Below are 19,883 nucleotides of genomic sequence, written 5' to 3'. Positions count from 1 at the left end.
CCAAAGAGGTGGTTGCCCTTGCCCTTTTGAACCCAGACCCACTCAGCCTCTGATGAAAGAAACATAAGACCAGGAATCGCAGCTGGAGAGTGGTGTGATGGATGACAGTGGCACATGGAACCCTCCCGCACTGATAGCCAGGGTGGGAGACGTGGTTGCCATTGTGGTACCGTCCTGGACTCCAGTGGCAAAAGAAACACCAAGTTCAGCACAGCCGGTGAATCAGAAGAACCTGATAGTGGGCCGAACTGCATTAGACTCAAGGTTGCAGTGGCAACATTAAGAAGATTAACACAGGTTTTCTGTGAACAATTTGGTACCAAAGATGGAGTGGTCAAGTGCCATGTGGGCACTCATTCGAAGGTCTCAGGCTGGTACCACTCTCTTGAACAAGGAAAGTATTGAACTGGAATATAGTGAAACTACAAGTACCAAGAGCTAATAGAGAAGGCTGGCGTAAGGTGTCAAAGTGGTCATACAAGGTTCAAGCCAAACCCCTTGTACAATCGAAAGCCCTTGACACGTAAAATGTATTAATTGTGGAAAGTGTGAACCCAACTGAGGGAATTGTGAAACTGGCATTTGCACCTGGCTGAGGGGAACGCCCTCTCTGAAGCAAGAGACTTGGATGAAGGAGACTTGGGCACAGATGGCCCCGATATAGAGAAAAGGAACCTTGTGCCAGAAGCCCAGGATTGTGCTGTGCTCAAGTGTCTCGCCTTGTCCCATGCTACAAATGTGGGGAAGGGAGATTGCGGCCATAACATCCTGACTTATCATTTTGTGAACACTTCTTTCTGTTCTTGTGAACATTATCCCTCACTATTTTGTAGTATAGCTGTAAGGCTTGGCAATAGGTTTTTTAGTATAGGCCCTTTTTATTTGACTAGAAACTGCTAGTACTGGCACCTCCAAAAAGACAAAGTGACTAATCATATTAAGAACATTTGGTTCACGGAAACTTTAAAACAACAAAGAATCATAAAAAGAAAAGCATTATATAAATGGAAATATACGGGGGCGCTGTTGAGCAGCCTGCAAGATGGCCGCTTAGCGCTCGAGCTCCACGCCTAGCCGCCACCTATCCGATTACATTTGCGGCTCCCTGCCTGATCCTGGTACCCTGCCTCGCACTAACGACGGCTGCTGCTGGGGGCTCTCTCCACACCAACTTCTGGAAGAAATCGGACTCCGGGTACCCGTAATCCACCCACGAACTACGCGGGCGGCGGCGCGGCCTGTGCCATCGTTCGTCTCCCGAGTCTCTCGGGCCCCGACTCGGCGCTCGCCGCCGCCCACTTTGCTGCTGGATCGTGCCTGCGTCTTAGGCGCGGCTCCTCTACGCCACTGGCCCGGAGTTACAACCATCTCCGCCTGCCCGCCCCTCCGGGGGGAGGAACGTTGCTGCGCCGGCCGTCGGGCCGCGGCTGAGGGAGTGTGCTGGCGGGCCCGCTCGCGATCGTTCCCCGCCCGGCTGCGGACCCTGAGGGCGACCCACGGATCTGCGACCTCTCCCTCCGCTCCCGGGGGGCTGCTGGAGGTCCGGCGTGCTGCGGCGGCCCTGCCTGGACCTGACCGGTTGTGCGGCGAACTGCGAGGTGAGATCCGGGGGTGACTGTATTTTTCTTCCCGGCGGGATGGCCAGCTGAGGCCTGGATGTATGGATCGCTGCTGGGGCTGCATGGGGACCTCACTCCGCTCCTGGGCCTACGCTGCACCTCACCTCCTCTAGGGTGGGCGTCCTGCTCCACACCTAACGGACCCCCGCCTCCCTGGTCCTGCTTGATCCTCGCCACGTTAACCGGGCCCGCCACTGGCGGCGAACTTTACCGCACCGGACCGTTTCCACTGGCTCCGCGGCATCTCTTCCGCACATCTCGCCCTCTCAGCGCCCCAACCTCTTATTGACTACGCGCTGCTCGCCTTGGCGGAGTCCATCACTGGGTCTGTGCTGGGTGGGCTGCCGGTCCCTCTGCTGAGCCCTGCATTGGCTTCATATCTTCAATTCCCACGCATATCGTCTCCCGGCTCAGGGCTTTACCAACCTAGGCCTACTTGGCCACCTCCTACGTGCCCGTAGCAGAACGGGCCGCTACATCTGGCTACTCTTCGCTCTGCATCTCCCTCTCATTCTCTTCCGTCGACCATGTCGAATCGCTCCAAGAGCGGCGCTAGAGGGGGTGCCATGGACAAATTTACCAAAGCGGTCCCTCGATCCGAGGGGGGCCACGCATCAACTACGCCAGAGGAACCTGATATCGAGCAGAGCCCCGGGGCTCCATCCCCTGATCTTACTGCCATGATGGAATCGATGGCAAAAAATTTCGCCTCCTTTCATGAGAAGCTTGACGACATCAATGCTAATGTGGCTTCGCTCAAAACACGTGTCGATCAGGCTGGCTCCAGAATTACAGAGGCCGAGAATCGGATTTCGACCAACGAAGACGACCTACACACACTACAGGACACTGTGGCTGCCTTGTCGCGTGACATGAAGAGCGTAAGGGCCAAATGTGACGACTTAGAATCCCGCTCCCGTAGGAACAACCTACGCATCATTGGGGTTCCCGAAACCGCCCTGAAGGGTCGTATGGAGGAGGCGGTCGAGCGCCTACTTAAGGACTTGCTTGGGGACCCGGAATTTTCCCCTTATTTCACTGTTGAGCGAGCTCACCGTGCCTTGTCCCCGCGCCCCAAGCCTGGCGATATCCCCAGGCCCATTATAGCCAAGATCCTCAATTACCGGGACAGAGACCTCATTCTCCGCCTGGCACGCGAGAAGGGTGAGCTGCGCTTGGAGTCTAACACTATTCGAATTTTCCCGGATTTCTCAGTGGCTGTGCAGCAGGAAAGGCGTCAGTTCCTTGGCGTCAAGAAGATGCTTCGGGAGCGCAAAGTCCCATATGCCATTTTATTTCCTGCCAGACTCAAAATCACCCACAGGGGCAAACTCTTTTTCTTCACCATCCCTGAAGAGGCGGCGAAATTTATTGAAATGGAGATACCGCTCCAGGGCCTTGCTGATGAGAACTGAGGGAATGTCGAGGAAAGGGTTTATTCGCTGCATTTGCTGTCTTTGTAATTACGCTATCTCACTGTGATGGTCTATGCACTCGTTATTGCCCGGGTTGGGATGCCGGGGCCCTACTCCTCCTTTGGTCTGGGTTGCCGCTGTACATGGGTCCAACATTGTGAGGTTTAGCTGCCCAACTGTCATGTTTTCCTCCCTAAGCGGCACTACTGCGAGACCCCCACTTCATTAAGACCGCTCCAGTTCCCCACTCAGGGGACACATGGGGTAGATGCTATTCGTTTGTTGACACTGGTCTGGTGGCTGCGGGGCCGCAGGGGCTTGCGTGTGGTCCCCACATTTCCGCTTGTGGGCGGGGACTCGCGCTGGGAGTCCACTGATACTGTTTGTTTGGTAACAGAGCCGCTGGCTCTAGGCGTGCTAGTGCGTGGCAACGGCGCACCCCATTGCGATTGCACTGTTTTTCTCTGTTCTGTTGTTATGGGTTGGCCCCTGTTGGGCCCTTGGGGGGTTCTGGCCAGGTTGTGGTTGGCCTAATGTCGGGCGGCTAAGGGTGGGTGATGGGTACACTGCTGATTCACGGTTAGTGGTGCGGGTGGGGGGTGGGAAGGGGGTTGTTTTCTCAAAAGGCACACGAGGTTTCACTGGGCGCATGCTGGCGGGGCGCAAGCGCGCATGCTGTTTTAACTACGGAGGCCCACATTGCCAGTTGGGTTGGGATGTTCACTGAGGATGAATACTGCGGTTGAATATGGCTACGATTAAAATGCCTACTGTCATAATGTCCTGGAATGTTCGAGGATTTAGCAACCATACCAAAGCGCGCAAGATCATGGCGTATGCCAACAGGCATAACTCTAGGATCCTGCTACTGCAGGAGACACACTCCAATGGTCTGATACCAAGGGCAGTTGCCCCATCCTGGGGTCCCGCCAGATTTTTCACTTCCTACTCCACGCAGTCCAGGGGGGTTCTCACGCTTATCCACAAATCAATTAAGTTTGGACTTCATAAAAGCTACATCGACCCCGAAGGTCGCTACGTTATATTACACTGTACATTGGTCAATAGGGAATACCTGCTTGTCAACACTTACTGCCCCAATGTGGACTCACCGGAATTCTTTGACGCAATAGCCACCATACTTCTGGGTTATGTGGGAGTGCACATTATATGGGGAGGAGACCTAAACCTGATATTGGACACTGTCTTGGACAGAACATCCACGACTCCTAGGGCAGTCTCCCGCGCGGCGCGCAGGCTACGGGGTCACATGAAATCCCTCACCATTTGTGACGCCTGGAGGACTCTCCACCCGCAGAAACGCGAATATACCTATTACTCGTCTGTACACGACAGCTCGTCCAGGATAGATCTGTTTCTTGTTTCCGGTGAGGTAATGGGCGGAGTGGAGGGCGCGGGCATTTTGGCCCGCACGCTCTCGGACCACGCCCCAATCACATTGTCCCTGAAATTAGGCACTACTGCTCCAACGGTCAGCACTTGGCGTTTTAAATCTGAGGCCCTAAAGGACATCGTGTTTAAGGCCGAAATACTAGCGGATATCGAGTCGTTCTTCGAACTTAACTCTCTCCAGGACACGACCGCAGCGGTTAGGTGGGAGGCCTTCAAAGTATATATAAGGGGCATGTCCATCTCCCGGGAGGCCGGGGTGCTGAAGGCCATTAGAACTGCCCTGGGGCAATCTGAGGCCAAATTGAAACAACTTGAGCAACGCGCCACTACCGGCTCTGACACCTCCATTCTTGCCCAGATTTCTGACGAACTTCAAGTATATAATACACTGGCCACCTCCGAAGTCCGTTATTTCAGTCGCCCACAGGCCGCCAGGAGATATGGGGAGGGCGATAGACCTGGGAAAACGCTTGCGACCCTGGCTAGGGGGGAATTGGGCCGTACACAGGTCTCCTTCATCAAGGATCGGAATGGGGACGTGCAATGGGCGGACCCGAAAATACTAGAGACATTCACTGAGTTTTACAGCTCCCTCTATTCCCAGCCCGCAGAACACGCCGAGCAACATATGCGCGAACTCCTCGGGCAAACTCCTACCACGGAGATTTCCCAACAGACTAGGGACCAGTTAGACTCCCCGATTACATTAGACGAGATAGTAGCGTCCATCTCCGACTTGCCCAAAGGCAAGGCGCCTGGCCCCGACGGCCTCACCGCCGACTTTTATCAGGAACACATTGCCGTCCTGGCCCCTCGTCTGTTCGAGGTATGGAACGAGGCGCTACAAACCTCCATCCTTCCCCCCTCCATGCGTGAAGCGGTAATCACGGTGTTGCTCAAACCGGGCAAGCCGGAAGACGAATGTGGGTCATATAGACCCCTCTCTCTCATGAACCTGGACACAAAGATCTTCGCTAAAATTATTGCCAACCGTTTCTTGCCGATAATGACGCACCTTGTGCATGAGGACCAGGCGGGCTTCGTCCCGGGCAGGTCCACCTCCCACAATATCAGGAGACTGTTTAATGTCATGTCCCGCATAGACCAGGATGCCCAGGCTGTGGCGGTTACGTTAGACGCCCAGAAGGCCTTTGACATGGTCTCTTGGAAGTATATATGGCTGGTCCTCGAGATAATGGGTGTTGGTCCAAACATGATAGGATTCATCAGACTTTTGTACACCTCCCCCGTGGCGCGGGTTCGTGTTAACTCTCTTACATCTGAGATCTTCACGCTTTTCAGAGGCACCCGGCAGGGCTGCCCCTTCTCGCCGATTCTCTTCGCACTGGCGATTGAACCGATGGCGGACTATGTGCGCTCGAGACATTCTCGCAAAGGTATAAGATTAATAGAGGAGCCTGAAATCATATCCCTATATGCAGATGATGTCCTACTTTACATCAGGGATCCCGCTACCCATCTCAACCCCATACTGAGAGACATCACTCGCATTGGTACACATTCCGGCTTTACGATCAATTACTCCAAGTCGGAGATCTTCCCGCTTACGAAAATTACTACACACCCTGCTTCTGAATATCCTCTGCGCTGGGCCCCTAACGGTATTAAATACCTGGGAGTACATGTATCCCTCACTAAACCCACCCTACTCACCGATAATTACTCCGCTGTAGCGCGGACTGTTGAAGAAAAAATTTCACGATGGCGCACTCTCCCATTGTCCTTTGCGGGTAGACTGTCCCTGATCAAAATGATCCTCCTCCCCAAGCTCCTGTACACCTTTAGTAATGTGCCCCTGTGGCCTGGGAGGGCATACTTCACTAAGCTTCACACACTCTGCGCACAGTTCCTCTGGCACTCTGGTGCGGTGCGCAAAAAGTGGACTGACATGGCACTCTCGTACAGGCGGGGGGGCATGGCTGCCCCTGACCTGGCTACATATTGGTTCGCGGCCCAAGCCCAGTATGCCACCCACTGGTACCCTGGCGCCCCGGGACGCCCTCACGTCAAGCTGGAACGGCTGGCATCCTCGGGTATTAATCTGATGACCCTAGTGCTGCACCGACACTACGCACCGGACTCCCCCATTGACCCCTTAGCCGCGACATTATTCGCCTGGTCACACATACTAAGCCCGTCGCCTGGGACTTCTCCGTATTACAAGTGGCTGCCTGTGTGGGCCTTCCCGGGCCTGGAACCCACGCACGATGTGGCCTTGACCCGCCACTGGGAGGCTTTGGGATATAGGGCACTATCTGACTTCTACCCAGAGGGCAAATTTATAGATCCCCGGACGTGGAGGCCGGGTCATACCAAATCTCCCTTAGAGACCCTTCAATACTTCAGGCTTCGTGCTTCGTTCCGCACTATGTGGCCCTCCTTCCCAAACGAACCCCCAGACGACCCTGCTTTAGCGTACATTGCCAATTCGGGCGGGGCACGGGGGGTTGTCTCATCACTGTATCACATCCTGCAGGTTGCCTCCCCTGCCCCGATCCTTGGGGCGCGCAACAAATGGGCTGATGAGTTGGGTCTAGAGATACCGGATGGGATATGGGATGGCATGTGCCTCCACACCAAAAGAGTCTCCTTCAACTTTCGCTTTCGGGCCATGCAGTATAAACTCCTCAACAGGCTATACTACACACCTCACAGGACTTCTGGGTTTGCTCGCTCCGAGGTGCGCCTTTGCCCTCGTTGCAAGGCCACAGATGCTGATCACCTCCATATGTTCTGGTCCTGTCACAAGCTGTCCGATTTCTGGGGAGGGGTCATGAACACACTTAGTGCGGTAACTGAAACCACTGTCGATCCCGACCCTCTGGCAGTTCTATTTGGGGTTTGGGGCACCGAGGAAACTAAACGCCTGAAAAAGTTTCTAGACATAAGTTGCATGGTTGCCAAGAAGTGTATACTTCAGGCCTGGCGATGTTCCTCTCCCCCGACCCCTCAGAGATGGTTGGGCATGCTCACATGGTCAAGGAACTGCGAGGAGGACTATCTGGCTACGCTGCCTGCTCGTTCTCGTCCTAAGAACATTTGGAGTGAATTCACCACATATCTCAATAACCTGTCTGATGCCACAACGGGGTCTTGTCCATCCCCGGCACCCACCCATGCATTGTGATCTTATCCAGCCTCCTCTTTTGTTTGTACAATATTGCAGTCATTGTTGTAAAGATGTTATTGTGGCCCGTTGACGGCTCTACGAGCCACTCGATTCATATGCTTGTTGTCCCGATGTTTGTACCCTGTGAACCTCTGCCAATAAAAATAAAAGTTTTAAAAAAATAAATAAATAAATAAATAAATGGAAATATACTAAAACAGAGCACGACAAAACCACATACTCAGATGCTGCCTATACTTTTAAAAAAGCAGTCAATGCAAGAAAGTCATTTTACGAGGCACGCAGTCATGATGCCCAATATGATACAAAGGACATTTTCACAATATTGAAAGAGCTGGAAAAACAAGCATCTTGTTCATCTTGCTGATGATTTTCAGCTGGTGCTAGATATCACTGGCGATCATGATGCGGACCAACACATGGTAGATGCGGTGTACCAACTGATAAAACAGTGGATGTCCACTAATTGGCTCTGCCTGAATGCCACAAAGACTGAGCTCATGCTATTTGGCTCGCATCAGGCACAAATTAAGCTGGGCCAGGAGTATACTGGCTTCAGGATAGATGGTAGCCATATTAACGTTGTGCAGAAAGTAAAAACCCTTGGGCGCATTCATGGAAAACATCTTTGACTGCGAAGCCCATGTTGCAGCCATCACTACTAGCACTAATTATCATCTCAAAGTGCTTAGGCAGGTTGCACCATTGGTCTCGGTCGAAAATCGTACTAAACTTGTGAGAGCTGTCATTCTGCCACGAGTGGATTACTGTAACGCACCCTTAGGTGGCGCAAGTAAAGCTGATATCCAAGAACTACAAAAAATACAGAATAAAGCCATCCGCATCATCTTTCAAATGAAGCTTTCAGAACCTACAACCGCAGCTAGAAAAAACTTGTACTGGCTCCCTGTGGAAGCCAGAATTCAGTTTAAACTGCTAACTATCTGCCATAAATGCATCTTTGGCAATGCACCAGTCTATTTAAAGGACGTTGTTAGCATTTACCAGCTGAAAAGAAACTTAAGGTCTGCAGAAGACTCCTTAATGGTACAATACCGGGTGAAACGATCTCAGGGCTTGGGAAGGGCTTTTCATACCCAAGGAGCTAAGGCATGGAATGCCTTGCCTGCACATCTGCGTAAAACAAAAGACCTTTTTGCCTTCCGGAAACAATTGAAAACATACCTTTTCAATTAGTACGAACCCCTGCAGGTAGGTTTACGTCACTGTATCGGTCTCTCGGCGACTGGATGCCCACGGGCTTTGGCGCGGTACAAGCACAATAACGTAACATAACATCTATATACCAAGATAAAATAGACAAAAACCAGGCCTGGTGTGCATCTATCCAACATGCTATGATAGACAAGACTACCACAATAAAAGAAGGAAACTGACTCCATGAAAGTCACAGAGGCAGCCAGAACCATTAATAAAAAAACAAAAATTGTCCCGGACTTCAAATTTAAGAACATATCAGAGGGTGATCTCGGGATCGTGCTTGCTAAATTAAAACCATCAACCTGTAAAGGAGATCTATTTCCAGCCGTTTTATATAAAGCATGCTTGGAGTTACTCATTGGATCCCTTACAAAGATTTTCAATGCCTCGTTTAGAGAGGGAGTAGTTCCTAGTAGGATTAAGGGATCATGGATAACTCATCTTCTAAAGAAAGCCGACCTAGACTTGTGTGAGGCAAAGAACTATCGGCCCATCACAAACCATCCATTTATTTTAAAAATTATGGATAGAGTGGACTATGATCAACTAGCTGAATTTATTACCGAACACTCCATCCTTAATAATGGACAATCAGGATTTCGCCCAGGCTATAGCACAGAGACAGCTCTTTTGGAACTCAAATCCAATATGATGACAAAAATCAGTGAAGGTTCCACAATGCTGCTGATGTCCTTGGACCTCTCGGCGGTATTCGACTTGGTGGACCATCAACTCCTCAGACAGATAAGAGGAAAGAGCCAACTTTAGTACTAATGCCAGTAAATGGATGTTCTCTTTCCTAGGTTCAAGAAGAACTTGTGTCTGCAGCAATTTAGTGCTGACAGACCCAATAACATTGAACTACGGAATTCTTCAAGGGGTGGCATTATCGCTGATTCTCTAAAATGTATTTTCAGTTCCATTCTTTGATGACTTGGAAAATAAGAATATCTGCTTTTCTAACTACGCTCATGATTCTCAGTGTCTCATCGCCTTGTCAAGCATCTATGACAGGATGCTACGACTACTGCGGAAATATATAAGTAAATCCGCAAATGCATGGATGCTAATGGCATGGCCTTGAACCCAGGTAAAACGGAATTGATGTTGTTTGGCTCTAAACAAAGGCTTAACAAACTGTCACTGGATTATCAAACCTTTTGTATTGATAACCATGTGATTCAAGTTAAATAAAAAATAAAAATCCTTGGAGTCACCTTCGATCAATCACTAAGCATGTCGGATCACGTAAATAACTTAGTGTCATCCTCTGCGTATTCTATCCGCCTCCTGACACATATAAGACCTTTATTACCACAAGCAGGATGTGAAACCATAGCTAGAGCTGTTGTATCGGCTAAACTGGATTATCGTGGCTCCCTGCTTAGCGGTATAAATAAAACTGAACTGAATAAACTTAAAGTAGTTCAGAATAGCTCGATAAGAGCCCTTATGGGATTAAAGAAATACGCCCATGTTTCTGAGGTAAGAAGGATGCTGCACTGGCTACCGACTGAACAAAGAGTGAAGTTTAGACTTCTAACTATTACGTTTAAGGCCCTAGCTGGTGATGCGCCTCCATATATAATTAATAGGCTAAAAGCCAAACAAGCTAACCACTCAATCTGCTCAAATGGAGATAGGAACCTCCAGATACCCAAAACTGCATTAGAACTCATGAGAAAGGGAGCGTTCTGGTCAAGTGCACCGACAGCAGGAAATGCCCTTCCAGCTAGAATAAAAAACGGGCACAATTGAAGAATTTAAAAACAAACGCAAGACCCACCTATTTAGATAATCATGTAGCACTTGAGTTGTCTTAAAGGATCACTTCTGTTTTCACAATCTGTGCCTGATGCTTCCGTGCCACTGTGGTTGCGCATATAATAATAATTATTAAATAATAATAAGATAGTTTTATTATTATTTGATGGTCGTAGCTTGCTCCCATCTTAGCTTTAGGTTTAGATTAGGCATTTATCTCATCCAATTTACAGTTTAAACACCCTTGAACTGTGATCACTTGCGTCTGTTTTGCTTTGATACCATGCCTTCCTTGCACCGCCTTCCTTGGGCCCTCTGCCCTCACCCTCTTGTGAGGCAAACAACTTTGGGTCATCTTCGACTTCACCCTCTCCTTATCTCCACACATCATGGACCTTGCCAAGAAGGTCCATTTACAGCTGTACCTCCTCAGAGGTATTCTCCCTTTTCTCACCTTATCCCAGAAACTTACTGGGCCTCATTGCAGGGTTGCTGGTAAAACCCGCTTATAGGCGGCCTGTTTTATCGGCAACCCCCTAACACTATTTCCGCCACCTGAAAAAACAGTAACTCCCCATTCTCGTGGAGTCCAATAGCACTCCATGGGAATGCGGTCACTGAGCACCGTCCTGCTGGTTGGAGTTTGAACTCCCGGCAGGTGAGGCCTGCCAGGAGTTCTGTGCCCTTACCAGCAAACTCTTAGTTTGGCGGTCCGGAAGGGGTGCCGGTACGTTGCTAGAGGCACCCTTATTTCCGGACCGCCAAACTCGTAATGAGGCCCACTGCCCCCGGAGCCCTAGTTCCCTCTAGGCTGTACTACTGCCACAGCCTCTTTCTCAGTCTGCCCAACTCTACACTTCAACTCTTCCAGAACAGGACTGCAAGACTTATCCTTGGCCTTAGGCCCAGGGACTGCATCTCTGCGGCCCTGAAATCCCTCCACTGGCTCCCAGTGGCTGCAAGGATCAAGTTTAAGACCCTCTGCATCGTCCACAAAGATTTCTGGGGCCGTGGCCTTCACTTCCATCAACTCTCTGAGCCCAAGTACCTTCCTCCTAGAACCCTTCTGCTCGTCTACTTCTAATACTCTGTGGGTGAGCCGCTTCTCCATGCAGAGAATGGGGGGTAGATTCCTCTCCTTTGCAGGTGCCTCCCTCTGGAATGGCCTCCCTGCCTCTCTCTGCCTTGAGCCAGATCGCCTTAAATTCCAGAAGCTCTTCAGGACCTTCCTTTTCTCCTCTTCTTCCTCGCTCCCTCTCCATCTGCTGACTGGCTGCTCTGTGTCCTCTGAGTCTTACTGGACACCAGCCCCTTCCCCCTGCACAGTCCCCCCTGCACTTGCCGCCTGGTCCACCTTGCACTACCGGGCTGGGATTGCCCTCTGCAGTCCCAGTCTTCCTTGCACTTAACTCAGGGCCCTGCTGCTCTGAGTGCACTTTGCCCTGTACCCTCTCCTGCACTTCTTGTTGTGCACTTGCACGATCTAAATGACACAAGGTCTAATAAGAACGTTTGTCTTATGTTCCCTTTGTTCCTCCACCCCTGCCCGGTTGCACCTACCTTGAAACACTTGTGTATAGATGCATAATAACGAATCAATCAATATAACTTGCAATATCCTTTTTACATATGGTAGGGGGTATTTTATTCTTTATAGTACAAGGCCGTACACGGTCATCCCCTTTAATACTTGGCCTCTTGCCTATTCCAGTATAAGAGGTTTTCCAGTTGTTGATATATAATTAGTGCAGTATAAATGTGGATTAAAAAGAAATATGCAGCTTCTAATCTGCTTCTAATCTGCTGCAGGAAAACGGTTTAATAAAATTAAATGCATCTATGAAACATGTTGTCCTTTAAAATAAGTAGTTACATTGTGGTGTCTGGTAGCGCCCTGTCCACGTGCTCCCTGTGTCTGTGTATGGCTGTGTGGGTTCCTGTCATAGTGCATGTGAGGTCACTCATCGAATGTGTGTTCACCCATGTTGATATGTTGTGAGAGGTGTCCAACCTCTGCTTGCCTACCGTTGCTCACCCATGGCTGCATCCTGCATGGCAAGCTGGCTGAGGTTGCACAGGTGATGCATGGCAAGCTGGACGAGGTTGCACAGGTGATGCATGGCAAGCTGGACGAGGTTGCACAGGTGATGCATGGCAAGCTGGGCGAGGTTGCCCAGGTGATGCATGGCAAGCTGGGCGAGGTTGCCCAGGTGATGCATGGCAAGCAGGGCGAGGTTGCCCAGGTGATGCATGGCAAGCTGGGCGAGGTTGCCCAGGTGATGCATGGCAAGCTGGGCGAGGTTGCCCAGGTGATGCATGGCAAGCAGGGCGAGGTTGCACAGGTGATGCATGGCAAGCAGGGCGAGGTTGCCCAGGTGATGCATGGCAAGCTGGGCCAGGTTGCACAGGTGATGCATGGCAAGCAGGGCCAGGTTGCACAGGTGATGCAAGGCAAGCAGGGCGAGGTTGCACAGGTGATGCAAGGCAAGCTGGGCGAGGTTGCACAGGTGATGCATGGCAAGCTGGGCGAGGTTGCACAGGTGATGCATGGCAAGCTGGGCGAGGTTGCACAGGTGATGCAAGGCAAGCAGGGCGAGGTTGCACAGGTGATGCATGGCAAGCTGGGCGAGGTTGCACAGGTTATGCATGGCAAGCTTGGCGAGGTTGCATAGGCGATGCATGGCAAGCTGGGCGAGGTTGCATGGCAAGCTGGGCGAGATTGCACAGGTGATGCATTTAAGCAGGCTGAGGTTGCACAGGTGATGCATGGCAAGCAGGGTGAGGTTGCACAGGTGATGCATGGCAAGCATGGCGAGGTTGCACAGGTGATGCATGGCAAGCTTGTTGAAGTTGAACAGGTGATGTATGGCAAGCTGGATGAGGTTGCACAGGTGATGTATGGCAAGCTGGGTGTGGTTGCACAGGTGATGTATGACATGACAAGCTGGGCGAGGTTGCACAGGTAATGCATGGCAAGCTGGGAGAGGTTGTGCAGGTGATATATGGCAAGCAGGGCGAGGTTGTACAGGTGATGCATGGCAAGCAGGGCGAGGTTGCACAGGTGATGTATGGCAGGCTGGGCAAGGTTGCACAGGTGATATATGGCACACTGGGTGAGGTTGCACAGGTGATGCATAGCCCCGGTGGTTGGAGTGCTGTATAGTGAAGGCAGTCAGCACTTCTGAGGACTAGAGCGTTTGAAAGTGTGAGAGAAGACAATGTTGGACCCATGTTGTGTGTTTGTGATGGTGTTTTTTGAGTGCTCGGAGTGTGTTTCAGCCTGGTATGGCAAGATGGGTGAGGTTACAAACATTCAATGCATGCCCTAGTTGTTGCAGTGCAGGTAACAGGGGACCTCATGGACTGGTTGTGAGGATGGATTTGGATGTAGGAGAGGGGGCATGTCACCGGGTAGGTGTGTGGTGCTCACGAGCGGTTGCATTTGCTTGCAGATGCTCGCTTTGGTTAGAGTAGTCTGTTCTTCTCCGTGTTAATTCCTTGGTGCGGTGGCTCAGTTGGACCCTCTTTGTTCTTGGTAGATTTCTCCCTGTCTGGATATGAGAGCTTGGACGCTGATGCATGCTTTGGTTGTTGCAGTGCAGGTGGTGTTAGTGGTTCTTGATAGCTTGGCTGGTACTGACACTTGGGTGCATGCTTTTGGGTTTGGTCTGAACCCTCGTGGGCTTGTTCTGCGGTTGGATTTAGATGTAGGAGTGGGGACATGTGTCGGGCAGGTGTGTGGTGCTCATGATATGGCATTTATAACGTGCCTATACACGTGTTTCAAGGCGCGATGAGGCAATGTGGGGGGGGAGGAAGATGGAGGACAACGACAATGATCTTACTAGGCCTAGTCACATTGAGATCGCGCGAGTGCAGTGGATAGGGGAGGGGAAAAGGTAGCAGTGGCAGGGGAGGATGGGTAAGTGCCAGACATGGGACAAGTGCAGACAACACGTGAATAATAAGTGCAGGTAAGGGGACTGTAGGGTTGCACATACAAACCACAAGTGCAGGGGATGCCAGGAGGCAGTGCAGGAGTGCAACTGGGCGGGCAGGGACCTAGGCCCGATTTCAGAGGGTAACCAGGTGAACAGTGCAGTATCAGACAGGAGATCAGCAGGGTAGCGGAAGAGAGAAGGCAGAAGCAAAGAGGAAGGTCTTGAGGTGCTTCCGGAACCGGAGAGGGTTCTGCTCAAGTTTCAGAGCCACAGGGAGGCTGTTCCAGAGGGGGGCACCAGCCAAGGAAAGAGAATGAGCGGTTTCATTTGCTTGCAGATTCTTGCTTTGGTTAGTGTTGTCGGTTCTTCTCTGTGACAATTCCTTGGTGCGGTGGACCCTCTTTGTTCTCGTTAGAGGTTGCACACCGATACGTTCCCCAGTGCTACACCCAGGACGTTGGAGATCAGTTACCTGCTTGGTGGGCACCAGTGGGTCCCTGCTTGTATATCGTTCTTGCCAGAGACCCTTGACTTCAAGGGACTGCATACTACAAATGTGTAGATATAATCGTGCTCAGTGCGTTGCCATCCAGCTGTGCATAAAATAAAAATACTACCATGAACAGTTCCTTTATTTATTGGGTATTTATAATGCGCCTCTACAGCAAAATGGTGTTTCAAGGCACATCAAAACAAGGGAGGGGAAGGTACATGGGAGGGAAACAAAATCAATAGTGTTCCTACTAGGTCGTGAGACAGTGCGTATTGTGCAAGTGCAGTACCAGAAAGAGGGGGCAGAGTGTAGGGAAGGGATGAGCAGGGGAAGAGGACAAACTGTAATGTTCCTACTAGATCGTGAGACAATTCGGATCGTGCAACAATTTGGATCGTGCAAGTGTAGTAACAGAAATGAGGGGAGAAAGCGATTTTTCAAGAAAGGAATTTGAAAAGATTGTGGTGGCTTTAAGTGCTGCAGTGGCAGCAGGGATTCTGCTCTTCTCTGGATCAAAAAGCAGGCATTGCAACATCAACACCAGCTGCGGCAACTGATCACAGTGCAGTAATGATGGCATTTCCTATTACAGGCCAGACTCGATGCCAAAGCTAGCCTGTAATAAGACCATTATTTACAGGCTTTTATACAGGTTTTGCAAACTGCCATGACTAATAATACTTGTTAGCCTGCAATATAGGTGGTCCTTATGACAGGTATGCTGAAAGTATCTGCACTCATCCTTTGTAAGAAAATGAAATCACTACTCAAATATAGAATTGGCTGTTTGAGTTAACAGGCCATGGCCCTCATTACAAGTCAGACGTTAAGGGTTTAACGGCGCCGTCGGCGCCGTTAACCCTTAACGCCTGATTCACACTTTAACGCCTGCTTTTTGCAGGCGTTAAAGTCCAAGGCGCTAAGCGACCTTGGTGCTAATTACGGCACCGTAATTTACGGTGCCGTAATTAGCGCCTTCCCCATCCCCATTATGCCTTATGGGGCAAAAATGGGAATGGGGAAGGGCAAATGGTGAATGGGGAATTACCGCCCCACTCACCTTGGAATGGGGCGGTAATTCCGCCATCCACCATGGCGGAATCCGGCATGGACCATGGTGCTAATAGCACCATGGTCCACCGCCTGACTTGTAATGAGGGCCCATGTGTGTTATAGCGTCACCTAGTGGCAGCTCCTAGAAATGAACCTCCAGTTCAAAAGGTTGGAGGTTCGAGGCTACCCCGGAGTTTCTAACAATGGTGATGCTATCAAAACAGTTTGTTATGTAAAAATGTCAGCTTGAATTGTTGCATTACAGCAGCAGCCACCCTCCCTTTCCCAAAATCGGGACATGTATTTTACATTTTAAAAACTCCCGGGATGGGGTTCAGGGGTCCTAATTTTCTGACGGTCCCGGCAAAACCAGGACATCTGGTCACCCTATACTATATTATAGGAATATGCATTTGGTGGCAGAAGTACAGGGCAGCACCAAGGATCGTACCTTCATGTAGTGAGTCCTCCGTTCCATCTGCTTTTCGCCTTCAAGGCTTTAAGGCAGCCCAACAACAGCATACATTACTACGCCAGCAAAAATCATAACAATCGGTTTCCCCCTTCCTTCTGGCACTCCCTCGCTCACCCACTGTGGGGAGATGGGGTATCAGAGAAGGGGGCAACATACCCCATGCTTCTCCTTCCCGCAACTGCTCTTCCCTTAGCCCCCTACCAACCCCAAAGCCCAACCACCCTACCTATGCCCTCCAACCCTTAAAATCATCTATAACTCCCCCCTCTCATCAAAGTAATTTTGTCGAAGTACATTATCATGTAGCAATTCACTTCAGCAAACAGCAACAAATGTTAACAGCTATGGTGAGTGAGGTTGCGCATGATGTAAGATGTCATTTTAGGACGATTGAACCGTGTTACGAGGGATGTCTAATGATGTGAGGATGTACCTTTACGCTGGTTGTAAGTTTGCAGGGGGCACAGAGGGCAGTCACTGATGGGTTGAGAGTGCACTACTCTCCTTGGTCATTCGTACACAAGCAAGGCGCCACTTCAGCCCTCAACATTAATTGAGGCCATCAGCTATATAACTAGACCTGCTCGGTCTCTCCAGGCGAGAGCCGGAAAGAGGTGAGGGGGAATCCGGATGCTCTTTTCACTCAACAAGGGTTATGATTTGACCACTAGAGTGGTGATGACTGCAGTATAAAAAGAACATAAAATAACATAGGATGTGCCTCTTAAATGCCCTTGGGGTGAGGTGGCGGAAGGGTATAGCCTCCATTGAGGGACATTCCAATTTCTCCACCTGACTCAGACTTACCATGAAGTCCTCCGTCTTGTCGTAGCTGATGTCCGAGTGGGACAAGATGGAGACGCTGCTGCCGCTGGACTCCCCCGCGGTCGGCAACCTATAGACAGGGGATACAATTGGGAAACCAGTTACAAATCCCCAGATGCCCTGACGGCCTTGTCCATGACAGCCCCTTACTAATGGCCACAAGCACCGGTCTCCCTGGACACCCATCGTTAAATTTGCATCGGATACCCACACCGGAACCCGGCCTCACCGTACACAGGGGCAGCTCTGGAAACAGTCTGAGACCTGCCCTAAAACCCATGTCACCAAATACTAATAATGAAATGGCCACCACATGCATCCCACCTGAATCCATAGCAACGCTTGTATTTAATTGTCAATCATCTGGTCATCACCAGTTGCAACGTGGACCACAACCGGCCAGCCAAGTGATATTCAAGAAATGAGCCAGACCGGCTCAAGCCACCTTCATTATCCCAACATTCTCGCAAAACCCATCCACGTGTATGCTGAAGCATGAGCATCGCTGGCAGATATGAAGCCGCGTGGTGCATGGTGGCATGCCCCACACACTTAGACCAGGAAGGCTCACCGTTCGATGTGCTGTGGCCTCCTTCAGGCTCCCACCCTGATTTAGTTTTCCTGCACCACCCACAGTTCATGCAGGTGTGGATACCTGAAGTGAGGTCATATCTTCTGGCTTTAGGTGTGCACGAGTGTGCACCAAGCTGTATACCCACACAGCATGCACACGCATACTCAGTGGCACCTGTTCAGTGGTGCAGGCAGATTCGGTGCCACAGGGGATGATGGACTCCTAAGGGGGTAGAGGTCAATACAGCTTCAATACCTTGCAGATGGTAAGGGGGGCAAATCAGGATCTGAAAGGAACCCCAGGTGGGACAACTGCGTCCCCACGAATGCCTTTCCCTAGATCCACCAGTCTGATGTGACTGGTGGAACCGCAGACTCTGTCCAGCAAGTACTGTAAAGTTGGAGTGGCAGGAGCAATTTGGCAGGTGATATGCACCCATCAGCTATACCTGCACACTGCTTATATGCCCATCAAATTCTGTGCAGCGACTGCAACTTTGTTAATGTCATTTCTGTTTCCATGTATGTAGTAAAATGTTCAGCTGTGCATGCAGTGTGTGTGAACTGAGGATGCATGTTAGATTTGAGAACATTGCACATTTGTTATTCTAAAATGTGACGAGGAAAGAGCGATTTATTTGGAGAGCCTGAAATAATTATTTATATGTCTCTAAATATATAGGACAGTTCTGGGATGCAGAGTTTCTGCGAATAAGGTGCTTCGTATGAAGATTTGCTAATGACCTGAAGGAGCTTTTTTTGTAGAAAGCAACTGAGCCAGGGGAGCAAGACACAGCACATCAAATGGTAAAGTATGCACTGAAAGAGAGGCAATCAGCGGGGGGGGGGGCGGGGGGCTGGTGGGTAAGAAAGACCTGTCAGACCTTGTCACCTGGACACGCCCCTCCATCCCAGCACACCACTGCCACGGCATTATGACCCAGGCCTACTGTGGGGCTGCTCTTACTCGAGTCCAAACTCCAGGTCGTGTGCTAATGTGTTATTTGGGGGTCAAGTTGCTTGGGAACATACTGGGATGGGAAGAGGTTTTCCTTGCACATGCGCCATAGCAGGCTGTGAGTGGACTCTGGGTTATAAAGATGGCAACATGCTCGGGCCCCAACTGTTGACCGACCCGCAAGTGGTTCCCTTGAGAGAACTGATGTTCTTGGAAAGCTGCAGTGGTTATTTTTTTTAGGACTGGATAGAGAGACCGACAGCTCTCTGCCAGAGCACTTAGAATGACATGCAGAAGGGCCCTGGTGACAATCAGCTGCTCCATGCCCCAGAATGGTCACAGCGTCAGCCATATTGTAGAAGCTGCTTGAACTGTGTAAATTGGGCAGGGAGTTGTCACATGTTGCCTTTAAGTGCTTATTCTGTTTCCCTTCTGCTTGGCCCATTTATTTTTCTGTCAATTGTGTGCTGCATGACCGCGTGATTAAAGAATCTAACCGCTAGGCTCCCAATCTAACCAACAGCTGGGCTGTGAGGCAGAGAGCCCTGCTTTAGACCATTGCATTTTACATGCAGCATCTTAGAGTAGCAGGGCTCACCAGACAGCATTATTAGTGCGCATCCACTCATTGACAATGTTTCTATTGACTCGCCCTTGTAATAGATGCGAACGGAGGATAGCACAGGGGCGAACGAGCTGGTCTTGGAAGCAAGACCATGCAGAGCACCAGAGGTTCGAATCCCGGATCCGCGCTTACAAACCGAATTCTGGTACGGTAAAAGGCGCGTTATAAAAACAAAACTATTAAATAAATATATCTGAGGCATATAGGTAATTAATAATGCCATTAAATTTTGGGGGAATATTTTTACTTAGTGTCAATATTGCCAAGCCCACTTTTGTTAAATCAGCTTACTTTTCTCTGAGGCGGACGGCACTTTTCATTTACGGTTATTGTGGTATGACATTCAGGGTTCGAAAT

The 19,883-nt window shown here is 50.3% G+C and overlaps 1 protein-coding gene across 1 annotated transcript in view; it reads right to left on the bottom strand.

The window, feature by feature from the left end:
* LOC138487500 (uncharacterized) overlaps positions 1–19,883 on the bottom strand; it is a 664,822-nt gene that overhangs the window by 445,203 nt on the left and 199,736 nt on the right. Inside the window, exons 5-7 of the mRNA XM_069614007.1 lie at positions 17,353–17,440; positions 12,609–13,489; positions 904–961 (exon numbers count right to left, since the gene is read on the bottom strand). Coding sequence (XP_069470108.1) covers positions 904–961; positions 12,609–13,489; positions 17,353–17,440 — 1,027 coding nt within the window. The remainder of the gene's footprint in view (positions 1–903; positions 962–12,608; positions 13,490–17,352; positions 17,441–19,883) is intronic.

This window comes from Ambystoma mexicanum, chromosome 9 (genome assembly GCF_040938575.1).
Source record: "Ambystoma mexicanum isolate Mex_15411 chromosome 9, UKY_AmexF1_1, whole genome shotgun sequence".
Taxonomy (NCBI): Eukaryota; Metazoa; Chordata; class Amphibia; order Caudata; family Ambystomatidae; genus Ambystoma; species Ambystoma mexicanum.
Note: the sequence above shows the minus strand (reverse complement) of the source record. Positions and strands in the feature narration are given on the sequence as shown.